At 42.0% G+C, this 26,939-nt stretch overlaps 1 protein-coding gene across 1 annotated transcript; it reads right to left on the bottom strand.

Moving 5' to 3' along the window:
* Positions 1-369: 369 nt before the first annotated feature.
* On the bottom strand, positions 370-12,612 carry RFC4 (replication factor C subunit 4). The gene is made up of 10 exons (XM_083868855.1): positions 12,414-12,612; positions 11,717-11,795; positions 7,247-7,326; positions 5,962-6,081; positions 4,955-5,098; positions 4,545-4,665; positions 3,978-4,103; positions 2,300-2,380; positions 1,276-1,392; positions 370-572 (listed from the first exon to the last, which is right to left on the bottom strand). Exons 1-10 carry the CDS (start codon positions 12,536-12,538, stop codon positions 477-479), a joined length of 1,089 nt encoding a protein of 362 aa, XP_083724981.1. The 5' UTR covers positions 12,539-12,612; the 3' UTR covers positions 370-476.
* Positions 12,613-26,939: the final 14,327 nt, after the last annotated feature.

Below are 26,939 nucleotides of genomic sequence, written 5' to 3'. Positions count from 1 at the left end.
ATGTATTGATGAGTGAAGTACTTTTTGCCATGTTAAACCCTGAAGGATCAGATACAAGATGGTGGAGGTGTGGGCTGTGCCCATGCAGGAGCTGGGTTCAGCCTGAGGCTCTGTTCTATAGGGATGTGATTATTTTGCCAAGTCAGTCTATTCCAAGCCAAAACAGGCTACAAGGAATAACATCCCTTCTATCTCTGCTTGTGTCAGAAGTGAGCATATCCATACTAAAGTCTTCATCAGCTACATTTGTTTCCATGTATAAGTGCACAACAATGAACTGCACAGTAGGAAGATTGTGTACCGCTCTGCTCTACCCAGTGTAAAGAAAATTGAACAAAATATTCCAGCCTCATGTTTTCCAACTGCAGTGCAGTCTTTTTATTGCAAAAAAACCCCCAAAAAACCCAGTACAAAAGTACACAGGTCCCTGCTCTGAGAGCCCCAGCCAGGCCTGGAACAAAGGGCTGCTGGAGGAGTCAGGTGTTCTGTGTGAGCTGCTGCATCACAAGGGCACAGAGACTCATCAGCTGCAAGAATTCATCAGCACCATCTGCCAGGCATTTGTCCACTTCCTGCAGAGGGAACAAAGAAGGGAAAACCCTCTAAAAATGGTGATGCTCAAGGCAGCTGTCTTGGGGTACAGTGGCGAACAAGAAGTTTGCCAGCTGTTTTCTTAATAAGCACAGGTTTCTCCACACCCCCCTGCAGCTGGACTGGGAACCATGAGCTCTCCAGCCTCCATCTTATCTCCTACAGGAGCCACCACAGGAAAGTTCCATACACAAAAGAGTGTGGCTTGCACTGGTACTGACCCTGCAAGCCCCTGCCAGGAGCACCACAGCACCTGCCTGGCTGCAGTGACTTTACAAATCCTTCACCACAGCTGGATTTCCTTCTTCATCAAAAAATGGACCAAGTTAATGAATCTACTCTTTTTTTTCAAAAGGCATATTTTATGTACCAGAAGAACAACTTGCATTTTGCAGCTCCTGGGATTTTTAAGTGCTGACTTATTCTCATCTTAATTTTCCCTCCCACATGATATTAATTATAATTCACTTATAATTATATATCCACTTATATGGATATATAATTCACTTAACTAGACTTAAATTCCTTCGTATGAAATTTCTCAGGACAAAAGTCTGCATTTTACCAAGAAACATTTAGAACAAAAACATCACCATGTACTTCTTGGGAGAGACTGTGCAAACACAAATCCATCTGTAGAGATTAATGTGTTTAGATTTTTTTTTTAACTCAAGCTAGACTTACTGCAAGTTTCTCAACTATGGCAGATTTCTGCTTGTCGCTGTAATCTTCGCTCTCCACAACGGTGTCATGCAGCTGATTTACAAGCTGAGCAACAGCAAATCCCTCATTGATGAGATTCTGCACAGGGACAGAGGAAAATGGAAGTAATTCAGCAGCAGGAAAAACACACTGGAAAAGACAATCTTGAGAAAAATCTGTGTGAATTGAGAGACTGCACTGCAATTTAGAATGGAACCTGTACACTCTAAGGGACAATTCAGCCCTGCCCTGCAGTCCTGCCTGACAGAGACCCCGGGTGAGCACCTTGGACAGGCTGCACCACCAAGGCAGGCACAGAGCAGTAGTTGTGTCCAAACCTTCTTCCAGCTTCTGACAATTTACATCCCGGACATTTAATGAGACATTTAAAACATTTAACAACCTCCACTGAACCTGTCCAATCCTATTCTAAAATTAGGAGGGCTTGGCATTCACAGCATCAGATGGCACTTTCAGAGCCCTCACATTTTAAAGGGCCACCTACTTAGGATGTATTTTCTTCATCTGGTCATTGCTAGTCTCAGGAATTGAGAGATCTGTAAGACCAAAGTTTTTTTAATAAAATAAAACCCATGGCAACTAAAGACAGATTTTTAAAAAAATCAGTACTGCCCAGTTACAAAAATGTCAAGTATTGAGAACAACAGTCAGTGAAGTCATTTAGGGAGAAAGAAGTTTATAAAAATAGAAACAATGTTGGTGCAACCTTATTTTTCTGTTCAGCTGAACAGAAAAATAAGATCCACATGCCAACAGTTTAACCCAGGAGAAAGCCAGAGTCACAGTAGCAGGGAAATTTATTGGCAACTTTGACAGCTCTTCCTCAGAAGGGAAAGACTGGGAATCCTGACTGCTAAAAGACACTTCCCAAATGTGCATCCAAACTGACTGAGGCCAAATGTTCTTCAGCCATAGCCTGGGAACAAAGGATTCACAGAGCCCTGACTGAGAGAAATACCCAGGGTAAGCACTAAGAGAACTCTACCTTTGCTAGGGTTTCCAGTTTCTCAAAGGAGCCACTCTGGCAGCCCAATAGCAGTTCATCAATGGTTTCTTTAGGGATGACCTGTAACAAGAAGTGCCATTTCTTAATTTCAACTTTGTAAACTTAAAATCAGTGTTGATGCTTACAGTAACAAATTGTTAATGGCAGAGGCCATTTCAGGATTTCATTCCTCTACACATCCATCCACTTCTAGCAAGTATATGAGACAGACTAAATAAATCTTGGAAGTGAGAACTAGGCTGTGATATTTGTCCTATACTGGTGATATTAAAACAAAAACCATATCATGACAATAGACTGTCAAAGTCACCTTCCTAAATCCAACTGCTTATTCAGGACACTGACTAAGAGGAGGACATTCTTCAACAGTTAGATCATCCAGTGATTTCTGTACTATACTACACCTAAACAACACAGCAAATAGGTTTTATTTCTAGTGACACACCAACAGCATCCATTAAAAGCCCAATGCAACAAGATCAGACAATAAATCAGAAGGAAAAAAGTTGACAGATGCCATTATATCACTGTGCAGGGAGGAGCTGCCCCTGTCCCCCTTCACTCATTGTCATTCCTGTCAGTTGAGTGCCTGGACAGTTTGGTTTCAAAGCCTCTTTACAAAGCTTTTGTACTAAGGTCACTCCAAGGTCACAGAAGCTGTGAATGACCAAGAACTTAAAGTTTTGGGAGAAGATGTAAAGTTGGGTTCCTTTGCTTTAAACAAGAATTATTCATTCAATAATGGAATGTCATGCTTCTCTTTCCTATCATTACAATCAATTTCTGCCAGGTTTCAGATGTCTGATATCTATTCAGATACCAGCTGGTTTACAGATACACAAAACTGAATGGTTACTTCACTGTGATAATTGCTTAAAATTGTTCTGTAAAACTCTGCACAGCAGCAATTGTCTCCAGTTTCATCAAAGTGAGAACCTCCCAACCCCTACAATTACCTACAATGGCAGCACCTTCATGGGAAGTGTGTCCATCATTACAGCCCATTTATTTTTTAGATCTTCAATTCCTAATCTCACGTCTCCTTCTTCAGGGGTGTTTTGTTGCTATAGGAACACCTTCACACAAGTGTTATTAAATGCATTTTCTCTCAAGTTTCTCCTGTGCCTCTCAGTATTACCCATGTCATTCTAAAACAAATCACTGCTGTTTCATTTAAAAAGCAGGATCCACAGATCCTTGTCACTGTCACTGTGAATATTAGGCTGAAAATGAGCTGCTACTGCAAGTCATTTCCCTGTGGTGCTTCCAAACCAATATTGCAATGACCTATACTTATACACACACACATATAGAAAAGCACCAAAAATGTTCTATTCTATTCTCCCACAAAAAAAAACAACCTCACAGTTTGCATTTATGGGCAGATTATTTCCACTTAGTTTTGAATTACAAGACTGTTTTACAGTTTTTGTTCTACAATTTCCCATGATTTACAGAAGTTGCTAGAAACCTGCTATGTAACAAGTGTACAGAATCAGGCAGTCTTCAAAATTCTGGTAGACACTATGTCATTACCATGCTGCAATACTAGTGAGTCTAAAACTTCTTTTTTAACCAAACATTGAGCAATGGCAGATAGAGCTAGGAAAAGTGCTTTTCAGAGTAATTCCAGGAGAAACTGTAAGGCACAGCTTACCCCAGCAATTTCAGTGATTATCTTCTCTGTGATCTCCTTCCCACCCATTAGGCGAGTGGCACTTTGAAGAAAAGTAATTGCTTTTCTTAAGTCCCCTTCTGACACTTTCACCAGGTATGACACTGCCTGCGAAATGTCAGAAAATGCTAAGTTATATGCTCACTGTTAATTAAAATCTAATTCACTTTTTCAGCAGCTCCTTTAAAACACCAAGTAGTGCATAAAGCAGATTATCAGAGCCAAGCATAACACACAAGTTACAGAACAACCTCTCTACTAACAAATGTGTGCTGGCAGTTTGAGAAAGCAGCACAGTTTCATGTCAGTACACTCAGCAGAGAACAAAAATCCCTACAGTTTGGCTTCAGTTTTCTCTGGTGGACATTTCTCTGGTTTTAGGACGACTTAAAATTCTTCTCATCTATGGAAGGAGAATAAATGAGTTTATTTATTTTATTTCATACAATTGAGCAGCCTCTTTCAAAGTATGCTGACTTGGCCTCTTTTGCTGCCATGCAATTATGCCCTGGATTAAACAGTAAAATTACATGGCAACCACAAAGTTACCTCATTACTGATTTTCACATGTTCCTTCTCGGAAACATCCAACAGCCTCTGGTGTTGGATACTGTCAGACAAAGGCTTGAAGCGGAATTTGGAGCATCGAGATGTTAAAGGTTCAATTATTCTGAAAGAAAGGAAGTACAGTGGTACATGAATGCCTGGGTCAAGTTCTCAGAGACAAAGCTAACAAAGGCAGAAAAGGCTTAAAATACCTTAAGGTTTAAATAACCCTAAAACTGCAACACTGTAAAAATTAAATCTAACTATTGTTTCAGGCTTGCATACATATAGTGACATCTCTATTAACTGAAAACTATGAAAATTAGGTATCAACTTTTAAGCAGGGAAAAAAAATAAAAAAGAGACTGCAGACCAGACAGCAAATCCAAATAAGCAACAAATTCCAGGTGTACCTGCTGATGTAGTTGCAAATAAGACAGAAACGTGTTGTTTTAGATTCTTTTTCCATTGTGCGTCTCAAGGCTGCCTGGGCTGCTGAAGTCATGGAGTCTGCTTCATCCAGGATCACAATTTTAAAAGGAGGACACATTTTACCACTGAAAAATTAGAAACCTGTTATTCAGCAGACATGAAATGTACAGACCAAGAGAAAAAAAAAACACACAAAAAAAGGAAAACATAAACAGAAAAATCACTGCAAATAGCTAGTAATATTTTACTTACGCACGTATTCTTGAAAAATAAAACAGATTCAGAGGCTCATTTTTAAAATTAATTTAGATTTAAGACTAATATTTGTAATAAAGGCAGGGACTGAGTTTGCATAGAAAGACCAACACCTGAATACTGCAAAATCCTCTAAAATACATACTCTTACTGTAAGCTGCTTCTTTTAACACCTCATGTACTCCTCTTTTTACAAGCTTCCTGATTCCCTAAACTCCCAAGAATACTCAACAGACTGATTTCAGTACACAATATCATTTTTTGAAAGGTTGTCTTGGCATGCTGCTTCTTTCTTCTACTTCCCACAGTCCATACACACAGCTTGACCTGTACTTGGTTTCCCATCACCCAACACCAGAATCCTTTTAGAAACCAACACCCATGCTGCAGAATTTCCTGCAGATTAGAAGGACTAGGGAAGTAACTTCTAGCACAATTTGCCCAAAGGCATGTTTCTATGGAAGTCAGACAACATCTGCAAAGGCAACACCACATGGCCAAACCCAGAAGTCTTGACCTTGTGGAGTTTTCACTGTCTGCCTCCAATGCTAACAGCAACAGTAAAAATCCTCCTGGGTATTCAAACCCACAACGTGAAATTCCATGAAGTAAAAGCTCAGCCAAAGCACTGTGTGTTGCCAACTTCTGGGCAGTGCTGACCCATCATTTATATTAGAAACAAAAACAACCACATGCTTTGTCCTAAGCAGGAGGGGTGTGATCCAGCACTTACTCTGAACGGCTTCCAGACGCCGTTAGCTGAGCAAAAGCCTTCACCTTCTCCCGAATCACTTGTATCCCACGCTCATCAGAGGCATTTAACTCAAGGACTCTTTGCCGGAACAAATCAGGCCTGCAAAATTTTTATTACAACACGTTAGCTGCTAACTCTTGTAATGGTATGTTATAAAATGCAACAACAACCCTTCTGGCTGTTTGGAATGGCAGGGAATATTTTTATCAGCATTACTAAATAACATTGTTAAAAGATGGTTAAGTTGAGATCATGAAGTGTTAAGTATGAATTTCCATTAGCTATTTTTAGAATCTCCTCCTGGGCTACAGAAAACAATGAAGTATAAAATTACATCAGTTAACCAGGAAAAAAAAAAAGTAGGAAGTTGGCTTCATATGTTCAGAGCACTCTGTTATATGCCTTTTTACTTATCCTGTGAGCAATGAGAAATAAGTAAAAAGTCACAATACAGTCACTAACAGTACGACCAGAATGAAATATCCAGAAAGTATAAGACATGCAGTATTTACCTGTAGTACTACACTCTATTTTAAAAAAAACCAAAAAACAAGCCAACAATTAATACACTGGATTTTTAAATCCTGGGAATTAAAATGGACTCATATTTTAATGGAGTTGTCTTCCTCCTACTAAAGTACAAATGGTTCTCTCCAAAAAACAGTGAGTCAAAGATTAAAAATGACAAATGAGATGGGGGGAGGTATTAAATTCAGCATTACATTTGATCATAACATCAAACCAGCTCTCATCCATTTTTCGCTTATAGATCACTGAGTTCACTACTCAAAAACTCCCAAGTGTTACAAGTGAGTTAATGAATGTTTATATGCTGACTTTTAGTCTGAGTCCCAATACGACTTTCCATACACAATTCAACGGTGCATAACAGAAAAATCCAATCAGACATTTTATGAAGCACTTTGAGATCTATGTGTACCTAACAACTTACTAAATAAACCACAAAAATTGGAATTCCTTTATAAAATTCAGTACGGCATATGCAAACCATATTCTTTCTACACTCTTTGTTAGGGGGTTACACAGTTGTCAGTCTGAAGTCTATACTGGTAACAAGAATCACTGACTTGTGACCAGACAAATGAGAAAGAAATCTTATGTTAGAGCTGAATTAGAATATGAAGATATTCCTGAAAAAGTGCTGGGAACTACCTCAGAGCAGGCAGTGACCAGAGGCACTTCATCACATGATCAGGAGACATGTGACAGTTGATTACACTGAAACAACTTGATTCCAGCTTACCCAAACAGCTCTCTAGCAGCTGCTAAAATAGTGGAAGTCTTTCCAGTTCCAGGTGGGCCATAGAACAACAGATTGGGAAGCTGAAACAGCAAGAAATCATTTGTAAGAAAAGTGAATTAAAAGAAATCCACTTACAGGAAAACCTACTGACAATCTGAGCACCTAACAGAACAGAAACTATCTATTCCTTACAGTAGATAATGGCAAGTCTTTCACGTCTAAATCTCTAAAGGAGGACAAACAGCTGCTATTTATGGCACAGCATGAAAAAGTGTTATTTGGTGGCACCATCCCATATTCTATCCAAACTGATATTCCAATCTATATTTATTTTTATATCTACACTCCAGGGCATGTCTGAGATCACTAAAGCCTACAGAGGTTACTGTTGTGATTGCAGTGACACCCCAATTTACCCAAGAATGGCCTTAAACAGCCTGGGTAATACCAGCAGTGCAGATGAAGCCCTCCTTTGGTGTCTCAGCTGCCCAGGCTGCCTTGCCCAGCCGTGCTGAGGATCCTGTGCTGCAGCAGCTGCACTGCAGTGAGCACAGGGCAGCTCAGAAGGCTGGACTGCAGCGAGGGCAGCGCGGACACAGCCCGGCAGCGACCGCGGGGACAGCGCCAACAACCCACTGCACTGCACGGCCCTGGCACATCCTGCACACAGCCAAGGAGCTCTCAAAGGACACCACTGGCATTTCTCAAAGAAATTAGAGTAATTGATCTTTAGAATAATTTAATTAACGACCTCAGCATGAAAAATACAACTGCATTAAGGAGATGTGCTGACACAGGAAGAACAAAGCAGCGCAGCAAAGACCGCAGCAATAATTTTAGGATGACATTTAGCGGCACAAAGCAAAAACATATCTCAATTTGAAAGCATAACTAAGTATCTGCTAGATATCTGAAATTCATCATTAGATGGAATGAAACATAAGGTGGTTTTGTTTTGCCTGTCAGAGGAGCAGTACAAGCCTGTGTAACATGGTGGTCCTAACTGTGCACTTTTAATACAGATGTAAATTATTAATACTAACAGGTAATGAGCTGCACACAGTTCAGGTCATCCTTAGACAAGGATGATATATCCAAACTGGGAAAAGTGATTAAAGGAGTGAAAAGCCTATCTTATGAGAAGTGACGTTTTTGAAGAGACTGATTTAGTTAGCTCAGCAAAACAAAAGCTGAGAGGGAATATGTCTGATCTCCATAAATACATCTGAGCAACACTAAGAACAAAGATGGCATAAAAAAAAATTCGTATGAGCCATGACTGAATTTTGGCTGAAATCAAGAAGCTTTCCAGCTAACACAGGAGTGATAGTTTTCTATATTACTATTTCAAGCAATCACTTATAAATTACCACTTTAAAACTGCCGTCTTTGACAATAGGGGATGTTCCATTTCTACATTCTTAAAACAAGAATCCAAAAGTTCTCTCCAGCCAATAGCAAAAAGAAAAACCCCTCAGTCTGATTTGATTTCTAGCCCTTAATAAGCACTCTATTTTTAAAGAGTCAACTAAAATTAGATTAGAGAATTCTATGCTGAATATAGCATGTAATGCAGACAGAATGGGAACAGCAAAACCATCCAAAGAGAAGAGAAAAATGCAGGAGTACACAACCCATAATCAGAAAATGAAATAGAGACAATCAGTTTGGTAACAAACATCCTATTTTAACAACTAAGACAAGACACAGAGCACAGACTCAACTGTGTATGTACCCTAAAAGTAGAGATAGAAGAATTTCAATCTTCAACCAATTTCTAGTAAATAAATGAATTTCAAGTTTTGCCTGCTCTTTCTGCCAATCAGTTGTTGCTTGTTTCCCTAATTACTAATAAGCAAACAGCATCCCCTACTAACAAACACCTTTTCAAGTTTAGATACCACAATAGTATTATCCCCCTCTCTTATGACAGCTCCAGAGAGATTAAAAGTGTACTGAATGGCAGCTGAAAATTCACCAATCTCCGTGCCAGGCTGGCACATCGCAAAGGTAGATGTTTGTGAGGAAATTCATAATTTCATGCTTCTGTGCTTATTCACACACCACTGTCTCCAAAAGAAGCATAAGCAGGTAAAAAAGTTTTAATTAGAATCTGTTTCCTAACACCATTACACCCCAACTTTATCACTGTTTCTGTTTCAACCTCATTTATGCTGGTTTCTCACTGAAGCATTTACACCACTCCTCAGCAAGCACAACCTAATCCTTTATGTAACCAGGGCAGTATTTTTAAATAAACTGCAACCTGATCTGGTTATCCATTTTTCCACACTTGCCAGGAGTAAGCAGGATACCTGCAGGCATCACTCTGCACATGGGAAAGCCACCTCATACAGTGCAAATCTCAGATGCCTTTCCATAAGTTTCAGTGCAAGTGAAGATGCAAATTACAATGATAATCCTAAACTCTCTTTTCAGTTATTAATGTATCATGAAGAAAATGAAAACTAAAGAATACCATGACCGTTTTCAGTTTCTTTGCCAAAAAACAAAAACAAATCAACATTCCTGGCAGACAAAAATCAATTTCTCCACTTTAAACCCCCTCAGACTCTGCTGTCCCCAGTTTATAACAGGATGATGTGTGCTCTGTACAGATGGAGGGGTATTGGCTACAGGGAGTTACAAGTCCTGTTAGTCATAGGGTGTTACAAGTCCTGCTCCATTTAGCAGCACACAAATACAGGCCAATCAACACAGGACTGACTCTCCATCTCCAACACTATTGTTTAAATAAAGCACATTACTCAAACCTACAGCATTGTCACAGCTGTTTCTTTGATCTCACCACCTCTCCAAACTCAGTAAAACCTCTGCAGTAATGTGCACTTACTGAAGTAAGTTCTAGCCACCCCAGAGTTTCAATTACACTTTTGCCTTTTTGACAGAATGAGTCTTTTCAAGAAACTAATAAAAATGTCCAAATTTTAAAAAACTCCAAATATTTTGAAGTACTTGGATGATTTTGTTTTCAAATGCCTTGCTGAGTTTGGGTAGCTATTGCAAAATACAGAACCTCTAACCATAAGCAGGAATTGTAATTTGTCTTTTCAGCTCAGGAGGCCAAAAGTCAACACAAGTGCACCAGGCTCAGAATCCAAGAAACACTGCTGATCCACAAGCTGTAGGGTTTTAAATAACTGTTGCTCAAAATAGAACTTCCCAACCCATCACCTAAGCAATGTTACACAACTGATATGTCCAGACAGAATAGGTGGCAGCAAATCATTTCTCCTTTGCTGTTAACAGTTCCTTCCTAATTACCTCAACTCTATAAATACTGTAATCCAGCAGCATTGCTGGTGAAACACAGATTTCTGGGGTACAACATTACCTGAAAAGGTCACACTACAAGAGCATTCTCAAAGCAAACTGAACATGGAGAAAGGAACTAAAGGAAGAAGTGTAAATTTTTCACAGTTGTGTTGTACCAGTTTGATTTTGGCTTCGTACACTCAAACAAATAAGGTACATGTGCTTTTCCAAGATTTGTATTAAGTTATTATTTTTAGAAGGAAACAGACTCATATCACTGCAGAGCAAACCAAAGCTGCAGCCCATGAAAACAGACACCTTTTGAAGTATAAGTGACTGTCCCAGGTGAAGAAGTAAAAAAAATCTCAGTATGTACAAAAGAAGGAATTGTACAGATTTGGAAGAAAGCAGAGCCATCTTTTGGCTATGTACTTGATTTCTCCCTTCAGCCCCTTCACCTCCACATCAGCTCCTCTGGAAGAAATAATTATCAAATATACAAAATATTTACTAAATTTGTATCGAAAAGCAAATGCAAGAGTAAACAAATGCAACTCCAAATGCTCTGTTCATCTGCACTCTTACATCACACAAGCCAACCCTGAACTGCAATACTTAGCTTTTAAGTCTCCCAAGAGATTTACTTGGGAACTTTAAGGCAAAAATTTGGGGAATCACTATCCAAGCAGCACACCTGGCACTTATAAAGTAAATTTCTCTCATTAGCCAAAATTTGTTTAGCAGCTTCAGAGAAGCACTGACAGATCATTAGAAATGTTTAGGAGTGACTGGCAACTCAGACTTGCCTATGAAGGAAAAACTTTCTCCTCTTGTGTTAAACATGAATGTCACAAGTAGTGGTGGAGTAGCAGTGTGGAGACAACAAAAGCTTTTCCAGGTTTGAAACTATTTACAAGAAGTTTACCATTTGAGCTTTTCCAGAAAAATTCCACACTGCATTATGGAACTGACAATCCTACAGTGTTTAGAGGACTGGAAATATAAGAAGCTTTACACATACAACACAACAGGATGTATCACACAGGACATATCACACAAAAGTCACTTCACCTGTTCATGAAGTACCACTGTAAAAATGATCATTGCTGAGTTGGAAAAGAGAAATTTTTGTTATCACTGACTCAAGGGTCTATCTAAAGATGCTGATTAGGCAGATGTTGTCATTTTACTCACATCAGCACCTTCCAGGGACTTCTTCAGCACAGCTACAACTTCATCCTGGAAGGCAACTTCATCCACGTTTTTGGGGCGACTAAATAAAAAGGCATTAAATAAAATGTATTAGCTAAGTAATAGTTTTAGAGGAAAACTGAAATTGAGAAAAACAGCATTTCTCCTGATTACATCAGGTACTGAAGAATTACAGTGAATTTGTAGCTGAAATCAAAATCACAACAGGAATGCCTCTGGTCTGTATTACTGAAGTGATCTAATTCCTCAGGAAGCTGATTGTCCTTTTCTGTTGTAAACACCTGTCTGAGACGTTTTTAAAAGCAGAACTGCAACATTTTACCACTTTGTGATAAAGGCTTCTCAAAGAACCAAAGCATTAAATGCATTCATGCACCAATACACAGCTTGACATGAAACAACACTGCTCGACATGACCAAGATTTTCTGCTCAGTACCAGCCACAAAGGGCACTTACAGTACCTCACAGTCCTGGAATTCCCTCACAACAAGGAAAGTTAAGCTGTTCTCCCTGGTGGGGACGCCCATACTTGCGACCCGTTTTCGCTATGCACCTCTCTATACCCTCCACAGCCAGCTTCCCCCCTCTTTTACTATGCACCAACTACCTCTCTGTGCCCCCCACATACAGCTTCCCTTCTCATGCCCAGCGCCCCCACTGCCCCAGAGCATCCCTTACTATTTCTCCACCCAGGGGATGGGTTTGGTCCTTTTGCCCTCCCCGCTGCTCCCGGCCGCGCTCTTTTCCTTGGCAGCGACGGGCTTGGTGCTGATGGAGGCCGGGCCCTTGAGGAAGGCCTGCATGGCTGTGCCGGGCGGTGCCGGGCCCCTCACGGCCCCCTCAGCCCCAGGCTCCCCTCAGGCCCCGCCGGCCCTTTCCCGCCAACCCGCCCGCGCACGGGGCGGGGCCGCTTCCGCCCTCCCAGAGCCAATCACAGAGCGCGGCGCTGCCGGGGAGGGCGCGGGGCTGACGTCACGCCGCGCGCGCTCCGGCACCTGGCGGGGCGGGGCGGGGCTGAGGGGGGGGCGGGGGGGGCGCAGCGCGCGCCGAGGGCGCGAAGCGGGCGGTGCCTCAGGACGGGCGGGCGCCGCCTCAGGAATGCGCCTCCCCGAACGTGAAATAAAGAACAAAAAGATTTCCCCCCCCCAAAAAAGATCCAGCGCTGCACGAGGGCAGGCGGATGAGGGGCCTCACTGTGCAGTGGGACCTGCTGCGGTCCTGAGGCAGGGCCTCCTCCCTTCCCCTGACCGCTGAGGTGTCTCTGGGCGCGCCCCCGAGTGAAGTGAAATGAAACCCCGGGGAGCCCGAGGCCGAGCAGGGCCTGACGGGGACAGACATTTGCACTTTCATGGACGTCGGTGCTCAGACCTGCTCCGGTCCTCACCGCTGCCGTGCGAGCAGCTCCCCCAGGTGTGCAGCCTCAGGTTATTGGTGCTGGGCTGCAGCGCAAGTGAATCCTTTGTGTGTTCCCATTATTTCTAATGGCATCCATCACAGCTAAACCAGGGAAAAAGTAAATTCAGGAGTGTGATTGATGTGATAGGTCTCTTTAAATGACGAAAAAACATCCTAGTAGATGTGGCAGTCGTGATGAACGCCCACATTTCCATGTGCTGGGTGGATGTAGCTTATCCTTCCAATTACACACCAGCTTTGTGGGTAAAAAATTGGAAGTATTTCTGCTACCAGCAGCTGGGTATTGTGTGGCTGCAGATGTTCTGCTTTACTATTGTCCCTTGGCTGCTCCTGGGCATGAGACACAGAGTGGCCTGGGAAGCTGCAGGAGTGATGCCCCAGAACAGACCCTGTGGAAGTGAGAAGAGACTGGAAATGGTCTCTATGGCAACAGAAGAACAGCCTTTGGAAAAGGAGATGTAGGAAAAAATGTAGGCTGAAAATGCATAACTGTCAGTGAGTCAAACCTGTAATTCTCGTCTGGGCAATTTTAAATAAGTTGTTTCCTCTCATCTGGCATTCTTCTATTGAAACATGAAATCCAGATTGTAGTCTTAGCAAGAAATGCCCACACATATAATTACTGAAGTTGTTTTGTTCTAGATGAAAATGCAATGATTTTTTTTTTCCCCATCGTGATTATATTTGCTACTTCCAAGTCATGGTAACAAATGATTTCTAAAATCAGTTTCTTTCTGCAACTGTATAAAGCTTTGTGTCTTTTTGAAGCTTTGTTCTATTTGTTTGTCTCTATTCAATCTACTTTCCTTAATGGGGCCACCTCAAATGTACCTCACATTTCAGCATTTTTGTTAACTCTGGATGAGCCTGAGGTTAGGTTCAGCAGCGGAATTGCCCTTCTGCTACATTGACTGACCTTCATAACACAACTTTTAGTTTCATTACCTTAGGAAAAATTTAAAATTCCAGAAGGAATAATGAAGCCCGAGCTTCTCTCATGTATATAAAGACTGAAAATTATGCTTCCTCTATTCTGTTGAATTGCATTCATTCTCCATCTTAAGGTCCAACAGATCAAACTCAGTTACCATGTCCTCTCATTTGCTTCTGTCTAGCATTTTCCGCGGGAAAGATTGTGTTTTACACCAGCCTAGTCAGTGCTCCTCGAGCTGACCTAAGTGGGGACCCTTCCCAGTTGCTGTGATTTAATCCCAACCAGTAACTAAATCCATGCTTCTCCCATCCTTCTGATGGGATGGGGAGGAGAATCAGAAAAAAAAAATAAAACTTGTGGGTTGAGATAAGAACAGTTTAATAATTAAAACAAAGTAAAATATAATAATACTGAAAATAACAAGAAAAATAGCAATAATAATTATAGTGTAAAGAAGAGAGTGAGAAACAAAACCCCAGACAAGTGATGCACACAAAACTGACTGATGCCCAGCCCATCCCTGAGCAGTGATCAGCCCCACCTGGCCAACTCCCCCTGTCTATACACTGGACAAGACATTCTATGGCACAGAACATCCTTCTGGCCAGTACAGGTCAGCTGTCCCAGCCATGCTCCCTCCCAGTTTTTTGTGCCCCTCCTCACTAGCAGAACATGGGACACTGTAAAGTCATTGACTTCGGGTAAGCACTACTTGGCTACAACCAAAGCATCAGTTTCATATCAGCATTATTCTCACACTAAATCCAAAACACAGCATTATACCAGCTTCTAAGAAGAAAACCAAATTTATCCCAGCTAAAACCAGGACACCAGTCTTATGTGAGCCATTTGCTGATGTACAGCCACAGAATGAGGGTTCAAGAGCTCATCTGACAGAAAACCAGTGTGTCAGGGGCTAGTGACAGTGGCAGGGCAGGAGAATTGATTAGGGGGAGGACATTTGTCTTTATAAGTTACTTTGCCTGCTGCCCTGGAGACCTCCCCATGCCTCCATCAATCTAGATCTCCAGTCAGTTGAAATGAAAGTTCTTAGAAGATCAGCTCAGGGATTTTTATGATGCTGAAAGTGGACAAGTGGCTTCTTCATTAAAATAAACTACATAGAGTTCATAAAAGTAAGCTGGGCCTAAAAATTACGGAATCACTTCTGTTCAACAGCTTTGTCTAAAATTCAGGCTTTTTTTTAAAAGAGGAAAGAGTTGAAAGAAATGAATGCAATAAAAATAGGCATATAGATTTTTGTAAAAATTTAACAGCAAACATTTATCTGCTAACTCTTACCATTGGAAGACTTCTGCCAGAATTATGTAAGCAAAACAGAGCAGACTGGCACTGGCAGTTTTCACTGTCCAAGCTGCATAAACAAGAGAAGGTTCAAAGCATCATGGCAAGAATGTTGAAGGTATCAATGGGCTGCTTATTTTTTTTTTTCTTAGATATAATAACTAGGACAGCTCAGGTAACTGGGATATGATCGCTGTATAAAAATCATGGCTGAGGTGGATACTGCAAATAGGAGAGTATCCATTCTTTCTCAAGATGCAGGAATCAGAGGCCTGAACTATCCAGCTTCAGATTTAAAACCAAAATAAGTAGCTTTTTTCACACAATGCATATTTAAATTGCAAGTCTTGTTACTATCAAACTTTATGGCCATCAAAATTATAAGTGGATTAAAAAAATTAGCTAGACAGATTCCTGAAGAAATAGAGTATTAAATATTATCAGTCATATGCACACTTAAGCTCAGAAAGTCCCTGAACCAGAGATCACTGCAATCTGACAGGGAAATCCTGGAGAGGGATAATCTCTTTAAGTGGCCTGTTTCATGTGCTCTTTACTGAGGGTGTATTAATGGTCCTGCTCACAGATGGGCCACTGCCCCAGCCTGTGTCAGGACACAGTTACTCTGGAGCACAAAAAGTGAATGATTGATGTAAATGATGGTGACAAAAAGGTTTACGATTGGGAAGGAAGATAGAAAAAGGAGCAGAGAATTTTGCCAGAACTAGTGTCGTGTCTTCAGTGGCCTCTTTTTCTTCAGAGTGGATTTTACAAGGAGCTGTGCTCTTTTTCAAGTAGCTGAACAGCATCTGAGGCAAAGCAGGTCAGGCTTTGCAGAGCTTAGGTGAGAGTCTAAGTGTGAGGGGAGAGTCTCAGGCATTGCCAGGGGAGCTGTGGGTGGGGAAAAGTTTTCCTGCAAGTTTCGGCAGAGAAGCCCAGATTTGTCACAGGAGCTGACCGAGAGGCCAGCAGAAGGCCGAGAACAGCAGAGAAGCATTAGATCTGTGACTCTCTTAAAAGCCAAGCAAAAACAATTTTGGCTGAAGTGTTCCAAATAGAATTAAAGTAAGAAAACTTAAAATATGGAGTGTTATTTTCCTTTACTATGTGACTGGTGTCCCAGAAAGGAAGCAGCACTCTCTGTGCCTTCTTTGTGTGTGAATCAAAGAGGTATCTGACTCACTTAACAGTTTCTTCTACTCGTGGAAATGTGCTGCAGATCTGAGGTACTGCCATAGCCAGTCAGAAGTGGTGACAGTGTAAATACCTTTCCCAATTGTGCCAAAAGTGTTCTAGTTCTTCCCAGCAAGTAAGAGAGCTGCAGCCTTTGATACAGGGATCAGCCAGTTTAGACACAAAAGTTAAATGGGGAAGGGGTATGATACCAAAATAATACCAAAGTTTTCAAAGGAAGAAACCTGGTGAAGGGATTCTAAACTTCTCTGTTATTCTATCAGCCTGCCTATTTTTCTGCTATAGAAATGTCTTCAGATACACTCTGTTCACCTTGTTCTCCAAGGAGATTTTCATAAAAAAATCTAGAAGATGGGTGAGTTTGTAGAAATTATTCAGGACTGGGAAAATGGATATAATCAATACAGTGAAGAAGATAGGCTAGTTTCAGGGATGGATCTCATTTCATTTCTCAACAGCCCTTCAGGCTCAGTTGGCTAAGTGTTTTTTAGTGACAGAAAGAAGATGTAAAGCTATAGAAGATGAAAAATAAGAAAATATCTTTTTTTTTTCCTCTGTGAGAGTTTGTCCTCATACTGGTCAGGCCGTAGAGACATATAAACACGTTTTGTTAGCAGTGTGCAATTTACTGCTTATTAAAATTGCTTACAATGCTTTGGCCTCAGATGTTTGATTCAGGATCTAATAAAGAGCTGGTGATTTGTCAGGCTGTCACTCTATGGAAAAATCAAATTCTTTTGCCTGTTGGCCATCATCTTAGCAGTGGAACCATGGCATTTGCACAGCCTGTGATTCTGCTTTCAGTGAGATCCCTGCCTGGAATGTAAATCATCATCCTCTGTACCCCTAACACATGTTTATCAGCAAGGTCTTTTATCCTTCAGAGGGGAAGACAGTATTTGATGTAAAAGTACTGGCTCAATTTTACAAAAAAACATCCCAGCACTGGAAATTGTTACTATCCCCTCGATGGACTAAGTTACTTCAGTATCTTTCCACCATTCCTCAAGTGACAGATACAAGGCTTTCATTTCTCTGTGTCTCCAAGAGGTCCCTATAGTCTAGACTCCTATTTTTTCCCTTTCTCAACTTGGACCATGCTTTTGCAATATTTTTGACTTGGATCAGCCCCCTATGGCTCTTCTATTTGGGAATTTGTAATGGCAATATACACAATGAACAGTAGAATTTTTCTATTGCAGGCATCACCGAATCTTGGCTGTGTAAAGAAATCATGCTGTAACTGGTAAAACTAATTGAGTTTGCTATCCTATGGCTGTGTCCTGCTGTCCAAACCTTCCCACCAAAATTCCCCATTTTTGTTTATTATCACTCACATCCTAAGGGTGGGACAGCACCCTCAACTTGGACTGAATCCCATTTAGCCTTGGACTGATCCCATGTAACCCACCCCGCAGTTTAAGCTGGATAGGGACCAACCAGGATTAATTAGTGAGTCCCTACTGCATCCTTCCCCCTTTCAGACTTCGTGCACCTGGCTGAGTTTCAGTGAACCTGTGAGAATTCCTCTCTCCTGAACTGGATTGCAATTGACCAACAGGTTCAAAAGCTATTGAAGGTGTGCTGGAAAGCTGAAAAGCAGTTTAACATAGCAAGAACAAATAATAAGAGCAAGGGGATCTTAAAATAGCAAATATCCACAAGTCTGCGGTTACTGATGTTGAATAACAATGTTGGTATAAGAGCATATGGTCTTAAAATAGCTGAGAATTAATCTAGCTAGAAATTAGACAAAGGCTCTTAGTAATCCTTGATGTTCTTGAACAGCCTTGCTGTAGGAGTAGTGAGAGCAAATCATCACTCTGCTTTTCAGTGTATTTCATTTATGAATGGGCTAATACATTGTCTGTGCCTGCAGAAAAAAAAATAAAATGAAAAAATCTTTTAAGTGTCTGGAAACATGATGACTTTTCTAGTGCTGTGTTCCTACCTGCCACCTGTGATCCTTCAAGAAAAAAATAAAGCATCCCAGACCTTTCAAATCCCTAAAAAAATTATAGCTAGATGTCAGTCTGCTTCCTACATACTTTTTTCCCCCCAATGATGTCATCTCTTCCCTGGTTGGGGGAATCCTTTTAACATTAGTCAAGGTCTCTGCAGTTTAACCTTTACTGCCCAGATAGGCAGTAAAATTGGATGTCAGGAAAAAAATGGCTTTTGCTTTAATCCCAATATGTTTGCAGGTGGGTGGCTCTGAAGTCATCCTTCTCATGTTTTCAGACAGATTTGCTGTTAAACTAACTGAACAGAAGTATGCAAGGAGACCTCTTGGCACAGTTGTTCAGTCATCCAAAAATGAGGACAACAGCACAGGTACTCACTCAGACTGGCTTGTAGGTCAGCCAGCTGATTATAGGATTTTCCTTTCAGAGAGGTAAACCTTTTCGCAACACCAGGACAGCCACACTCACTGTGCTGTAAGATCCAACGAGCCCACAGGGGTATTTTACAGCTCCAGCTTTGGTCATACATGTTCTCAGGTTCTTTGGCGTGCTTGGAAAGGTGGATGGACTTAAGCAAAACTCTATGGATGGGTAGGAATCTGGATTTAGAGCTGAATTAATTCTGTGGGAATAGATCAGATCTTGCAGGCAGCTGCACCCTTCTCTGTTTTATTTCTTCCATTTTAGCTGTGCAATAACTTTTCCGTGTTTCCAAAATTACCTCGAGTGAGGCTTCAGGTAATCTTCCAAGGATGAGGTGCAAAGAGAGATGGAGTGGACATCTACAAGTCCCTGGCTTGTCCTGCCCTTTCTCGCTTCCTCGCCTGCCTTACTGTCCCTGTTGTCGGATCGCAGCTGGGATCTGTAGCCGGCAGGGTTGATGAAGCTTTCCCGTTTCCCCACGGCAGCCCGGCATCCGGGCAAGGCTCAGCTGTCGCAGGGACCCGGGGGCAGCTGCTCCCCACAGCCCTGCTCCGGCCACTAAAGGCCGCCTGTGCCTGCCTGCCCCCGGGCACGGCTGAGCTCCACGATAGTGGGTGAGCCCAGCCCAGCACCTACGGCTGATTAATTCACCCTGCTTGTACATGTGCACCTGGAGAGGATGCTGTGGGCTCAGCCAGGATCCCAGGGATCCTGTCCGTGCAGGTGGAGCTACAAAGCCTCTGGCCACAACACGTAAAACGTCCAGTGCCCCCTCCCTCTCCGTGGCAGCAGTGGCCCCGAAGGCAGGGGCTTCTAACAGGGGGTGGGAGGAGGCTCTCTGGGGACATTGCGGGGTTCCACTCAACGAAAACCTGCAGGGCACTCGAGCCCCAGAGGCCGAGGGGGAGCATCGGAGGCAGTGAGCGTGTTGTTCTCCACTCGCAGGCACGCTGGTGAAGGGAGCGTCGCAGAGCAGCTGCGGCTGTTGGAGCTCCACTGCCAGCTCCACTCCTCCCGATACCATTCCTACCTCCAGGATTTTTCCCTGACTCGCAGCATCACCATCCAAAAGTCTCCCTGGAGGAAGGTATCTGCTTGCTGGTTTGTCTCTTTATCCTTTGCCTCATCCGCGGGAGAAGGGAGGAAAAAAGCCATAAGCAATCAACTCATCTGCTTTCCCCCCCTTTTATATTTCCCCCCTCCTGCTCTCTTCCTTCTGTCAAGGGGGGTAAAATCCCCGTCTGGAAGGAGCTTTTCAAGGTCCATGTATGGATGGCAGCAAATTGGAAGAGGTGAGCAGCTGAGAGAAGATGTGAGAGCTGGAAGGGCCGTGCCGTGGGAGTGGTCCTTGCTTTGTGTGCAAGTGAGGCAGTGAGTGTGCAGCCTCCCACTCCGGGTGCATCTTTTTTTGGATGCTGTGTAGTTCCCTGTGTGAAATGCTTTTTTGGCTAAAAGAAGAAGAGATGTCACATCAGGAGCTCACCCAGCGACTGACTACGGTTATCACCCATGTGGGTAAGGCATCTTTATTTTTCTTCTTACTACATTTGTGTGGATTCGGGGGCCCTGTTCCCCCAGGAGGTGCTGCTGCCTTTGTGTGATAATATCACACCTGTGTGTGAAATATGAGCCATCAGCAGACTGCGAATCCCTGGCTTTTGGCAATTACACAGCTTTTTATTGATGGTTTGTTTTTCAAGCATGTTTTCTCTGAAAAGCAGGAACAGTAAAAGCAGCGTGTCCTACCTGTGAAGTGATCTGTGTAAAATACCCGAGCACAGCTCTTGCAGGGAGGTGATGGAGAAGAGGGGGTGTGGGAGGATGCTGGAGCAACAGCGGCGCTAATGTGCTGTGAATTTGCTTGTGATACTGGAATAGCAGCTCACTCTCAGAGAATCATTTAATGGCCTTTGCTGTTTCAGGATTTCTGGAAGGTGGTAGGACAGGGACAGGATCTCAAAAGCTTTTCTCTCTGTCAGGCTTGATTTTACTGTTTCTAACATTCAAATGCCAGTGAGTACAGGTGAGGCCCTGTGCTTTGCACTGACATCCTTATGCATCTGAGCTGCATACCCACCTGCTGGCATTGGGGACTGCAGGAACTAGGAAGCTGAAACTAGCAAGACAGTAGGAGATGCTGGTGATTAAAATATCAGATGAGAAAAGCTTTTGTGACCCTTTTTTGTTACCTACAGTTGAGTTAAAGCAGATTGCAGCTGTGTTGCATCACATAAAGAGAACATTTTTAGTTGAATTGCATAGGAGCAAATTTTATAGCTGTCAGTGTTTGCAATGGATTGTGTGCTGTGAATGCCAAAGATGTTGTACAGGTTCCTGAAATGCCTTTGTCTCTGGCTTTGTTCAATCTGTATATGAAACAGAATGTGACCAAAATTTGACTTTTAGAGAATATATAAGTAAGGTTATAGACCAACATTATTCTTTGGTTTGATATTAGCTATGGCAGCTGAACTAAGTTTAATAGAGCACATGCAATCAGTATCTTGCCTAAAGAAATAGAACAAAAGCAGATTCAAAGGCAATAAAATATTTAAGATCAGGCCCCATCTCTCCAAAATTTTTCCAGGATAACCTCAGCAGGAGCTTGGTATGTGGTATGGGAGAGAGTATGATTGCCAGGAGAGCTTGCAGCAGCAGGCTCTTTGACCCAGTAATGCCAACATGAATTGCTTTGCAATTGTACAAATTCAGATTGACATCAAGTCACATGAATTCACATTTTTAATGATGATGATTTGGAATTCAATATGAGTCTTTTTTTTTTTTTTTTTTTTTTTTTTTTTTTAATAGTAGTTCAGGGGAGCCAAAAAGATTTGTATGTCTTCTGGTTTTCATGTTAAACTCAATGCAGGTCCCCATCATCCATATTGAGGACTCTCCCTGATATCAGAAGTGATTTGTTAGAGGTAACATAGCATTATGTTACCTACTGTGTTAAATACTATTGTCTAATAGAAAGTTATTCTGGACCCTAGAAATGGTGATGAACCTTTCCCCTGTTCTCTGCTAAATTCAAGAGAGATTTCTGGGTCATGAGGCTGATGCTACAGAGTGTTCCTGGTTTCCTGGAGGTCAACCAGAAGGCCAGTCCTTGGGAGAGGAGCAGAGGTCACAGACCGTGGTGTTTATGCCATTCCACACTGAGGCAAGAGCCTAGCTGATCAGCTTCCATCAGGGAAGGACAATCCCACCATTTCCCCAGCCTTTTGAAATCTACAAATCACATCCTACTTGTGGAGTCTGCCTGTCTTACTGTAGGCAGAGTTCATTTTCTATTGAATCATGTAAGTGGTAAAAACAGTTGTGCAAAAATGGAAGAAAGTAACATTAAAACATTTGTTATTGGCTGAAAGAAGAACATTTCTTCCAAACCCATGATGATGATACACCATGTTCATGAATCACATGTTGTAACACAGGTGCCCTGGCTGAATTAGCTGTAGTTTATTGGAAGAATAATTCCTGGGAAGCTGCAGGGAAGCTTCTCTTGTGTGGTCATTGGGAATCTTTACAGCTCAAACAAGTGAAAGGGCTCTCAGCCTTAGCAGACTGAGGGAATCCTTGGCCATTTATTGTGTTTACTATTTTTACAACTCTCACCCTCACATTGCCACTTGGACTGGTGCAATTCAAACTCTCTAGAATGTAGCCTGCTCTTGGTTGGGAGCACAGCTCCCAGCTCATGCAAGAGCAGGAGAGAAGAAATTTATTCACAAAATTTGCAAAATGCCAAACAAGAGCTTTATGGGAAAGTTAAAAAGAAAGACCTTTACGTTTTCAATAAAACCTTTATGGGATTATTTTGGTCGGTGTGAAGTAATGACACACCATTTTATTTTTAATGTGTCAATAAGAGTGTCACATTGTTAACTGCCTGGGGCTCCACTTATCTGTCCTGGGCAAAAGCTTTCATCCCTCATTAGCTGACTCATGTTGTGTTACACAGTTCATGTGCTAGCAAAAACCCCTTCTTTTCCTGCTACAGACTTCATGCATACAGTACCTGCCTCACCTGGGTCAAAATCAAAGCTCTGAAGGTATTTTCCTGCTCTCTTAACTTGGTACTTTTCTAGTACCAACCTGCGCGGTAGTACCTCTTCAAACAGAGTGAAACAACAGAAGACCAAATTAGATCTCTTAAATAGCTCTGTGCTCCCTCAGCCTCCCTGGGATTATTCCTCACTCTCCTGGTGTGGGTGAGGTAAAGGGGCCACCACAGGTGACTAGGACAGGAGTAGTTTGTGACTGCTAGCAGGCTTTCTGCTTACTATCTGAGATTTAGCAGCAACACTACCCAATCTTGTTACCAAAACTGCGTCAGGAGTCTTTTTTTAATTTACCCTACTTCTATTGAACTTGTTTGTTGGGAGGTGTTGGGGAAACACTCATCAATTTTGGAAAAAGTGTGTCCTATGGGTAGGTGGGCACGTGACAGCTCTTCTGTGGTGGGGAGGGAAGAGCTTTGCAGGGTGCCATGCCTGGTGCCGACGGCAGGATTGTTTGCCTGTGGGAGCACGTACAGCTCTTCCAGCCTGCAAAGCCCACAGGAATACACTTTTGTGCTCTCACTACCCACCCACACTTGGCAGTTGGCCCCCAGAAGTCTGATGCCAGCTTTGCTATGTGTGGGCAACGTTCTGGGCACAGCTGAGCACACAAGCACCTCCACCCAGTGCCCCATTTTCCGCAGATTTCTTTTCTTGAAATGATTTTATGATAAGATGGAGCTGCCAGAACCAATGTGAGCTGTCTCAAAAGTCCAGCAGCTTGGCCTCTCTCTTGCCAGTAAAAAATTCCACAGCACACAGGAGACAGGGTTTTGTTGGAGGCTCCTCTTAATTCTCAATGAAGTTGTAAGAACTCCTCCCCTTCAAGTGTTAACTGGACCCAGATGAGCCGACTGTCAGTGTCCCTGGTAGGAGAGGCACTGATGTGGATTTGCAGAAAGGACTACATTGCACAAATGTTACATACAAGAAATAACCCCTTACATTCCTGTCAGCTTTCATCTGATTTTACACACATATTTCCCCAGTCTTTCATTTTATGAAAAAAACACCAAACAAACAAACAAAAAGGAATTTAAGCAACTTGATGAAAATCAAAAGGAAAGTCAGTGAACAAACTTAGTTTAGGATTGACATCTCTGGACTTAAAATTCTTATCTGTTAACCATGTTATGTCAATTCCTGTCACTCTTGGCTTAACCACCAGAGTTGAGGAGAGGTGTAAAGTGCCTGTGTGTGTGAAGAGAAGCTGTGTTATAATTTGAGGCAGAAAGTAAAGGATGATATTGCATCTACCTGACTGTGTGAGAGGAAATTAGGTCAACAGAATGGAATAACCCGAGTTGGCACTCGTCCTAGGCCAGTGGCTAAGCATCACAAGTCCCAGAAGCTGCTTTATGCTACAAAGCCACAAATAATCTAATATGTCACAGCTGGACAGACAATTGAAATGTTTCTGATATGTGTCTGTGGACATCAAGGACACAAAAAAGGGATACTTTAAGAAATTAACTTTTGAGGTACTATATTAAATAGGCCCTTTGCTACTCCTATGCAAAGGCTTAAATCAAATCAAATTCCTCTGCAACATAAAATTCTTGCCTTTGTTTTAGGGCATTCATGCATTTCAGGAGCTCTTTTTGAACCATGTCTGTGTCTCTGTCCTACTTAGGGATTTCTGGTGCACAGCAAGGGGGAAACTGGTCTTTCCATTGACCACAGCACACCAGATTTCCTCACCCAAAAATAATGTACAGGCATGGGAGGGGCATCTATCACTACATTCCCAATTAAATATGACAGTAACGAACCCCAGAAATGGGTTTGCTAAATTTACTTGGGATCTCATGCTTAAGAGAAATGGAAGGTTGAATTTTCCCCATTAACCTAATTCTGCAGGAGAAGTGAGCTTCAATCATATTATCTGCATCTTTATCTCTGTACCCCAGTAAAGCTTTTGAACTGTTGGCCAATTTTTACCAAACTTGGTGAAGTGACAGAGGTCAAAATATTGAATTCATGCCAAGTATAAAAGTAGTATCTGAAGAAAAAGATGAAAATAGTGAAGACAAGGGAAATAAACTCATTCTATTAGACCTCAGAGATTCCATGTGGGAGGGTGAAATGTGGGAAAGGAGAGATAATAGCAATTTATCTTTTTTAGTTTCAGAGCTTAAAAAAAGCTACTTGTTTACGTTTTTGTTCCTAGATTGTGGTTATTAATTTTTACCACATTCTATATGGCCTATTCTGTGCAGCTGTTTCACTGGAAACTGTTTAGTAAGGAACTGTTTAAAAGAGTTTTGCTAATGCTGCAAATTTTGTATCTATAAAAAGTGGAAACTAAGCTCTCACAGAAATCCATGAAAAATGTGCAGATGTGCCTGGTGCACTTTCCAAGATGTAGAATGTTGCAAGTCCCACAGACTTGTTTAAAGCCCACATTCTAACCTGGTTTGCAGAGACATTATCAGAAATAAAGATTATAAGAAACTGCTGAGTTGGTATCCAGAACACTAGTTTGTCTCAAGGAAAATATTTATGTGATAGTTTGGCCTCATTTTCAGGTAGACAGAGGTGACTAAAGAGCTTCCCAGAAACACAGTAGCATGCATTAAGGCTGCTTCAGTTTCAGGAGAGAACACTCAAAAATGTTCCTCGTCTACATTCCATCTTTTACTTTAGGTGAATACTTTTTCATATGGGATGTGATCCTGTCATCCTGACACAATTTAAGAAAAACCTTGCAATATCCAGGTGTGATACTATTACTAATTTCTGTCAGAGCAGCTTGCCCTAAGCAGAGCCGTGCAGAGCCCCAAAGAGTTGAAAGGCTGTTACAGCCCTGTTTTCTCGTTTATTGAAACCCTCCCCCAAACTGGCTGTTACACCCTAAGCTTTCATTGTCATGCCAGTAAGAGACCAGGATGTTGGGGAGAAAAGGGAATAGGAGTAGCTATCCACCATCTGCTTGCTGCAAGGTTTTGACACTTTCTGCTTATGCATGTTGTGATGGCAACTGTTGGGGACAGGGAACTAGGCTGGATGGATCTGAGGTGTGAACCAATCTGTCAATCTCTAAGTCACTCTCTCTTTCAAAAGCCTCTGTATTGCTGCTCTTAAATCTAATGCTACAGCAGCCTCCCTCCGTCCTTTATTTTCTCATCTGCCTCAGTAATGGCTTGTAGATGTTGGCATGGAGGAGTGTTTAACATGCAAGGAAATTTAGTAAAGGAAAGTCAGGTGGCCAGATCCAAGTTTAGCTGTTAGTAGTGGTGATGTCTGTGGTCCCTTCCACAGCTGTGCTTGCCAGATACCAGGTCCTGTACATCTTTAGAAGCTCTACTGGCTTCTGCTGTTCATTTTTAGTGCCTGGAAAACAGTTGTGACTTAAATGAGTTATTCCAGGATACATGCTTCAGCTGAAAGGAAGTCTGTCTGTTTGCTGTTTGGGTCAGCTCTTCTCATAGTTCTCCTTATGCCTCCTATGTTTCAGAACTCTATTTCAGACAAAGTTAGCCCTCTATTGGCAGTTTTAGTGGAGCAGAAAGCAGAAACCTCTGACTTCCAGGGCAGGCTCTTGCTAACACTATATGGTAGTCTTTTGTTGGGTCCTGGTTTTTAGGTTTTGTTTTTTTTTTTTTGGTGTTTTTTTTGGCACATTTTTGTTTTATGAGGGTAGGGAGAGGGTTGGCTATCAAATAACAATTTTTTAAAAGAAAGAATGAGGTAGCTTAGGTCAAAAGCAAGGGGAAAATAACAGCAGCATTCAATGAGCTAGTCAGACTGTGGCACTTCCCAGTCTGCTCTTAAACACTCCAGGGCAAGCCCTGGGTTACCTGGAATGGAGGAAGTGGGAGGAATCTCCAGGGTGAAGCAAATGCAGGAGGTTTCCTCCTGTGTGAGGTTTCTGAGTCAGGCACAATGAGATGCTGATGCT

The sequence above is a fragment of the Zosterops lateralis genome, assembly GCF_965231275.1.
Source record: "Zosterops lateralis genome assembly, chromosome: 10".
NCBI classification, from domain to species: Eukaryota; Metazoa; Chordata; class Aves; order Passeriformes; family Zosteropidae; genus Zosterops; species Zosterops lateralis.
This window is presented reverse-complemented; position numbering and strand designations above follow the sequence as displayed.

Bases quoted from the DNA above. Each gene is read 5' to 3' on its own strand.
- RFC4 (XM_083868855.1), bottom strand. From the start codon at position 12,538: ATGCAGGCCTTCCTCAAGGGCCCGGCCTCCATCAGCACCAAGCCCGTC. The intron at 11,796-12,413 runs GTAAGGGATGCT...CTTTTTATTTAG, and splicing joins ATCCCCTGGGTGGAGAAATA to TCGCCCCAAAAACGTGGATG. The intron at 4,104-4,544 runs GTAACTTTGTGG...GACATTTCGCAG, and splicing joins ATGTGAAAATCAGTAATGAG to GCAGTGTCATACCTGGTGAA.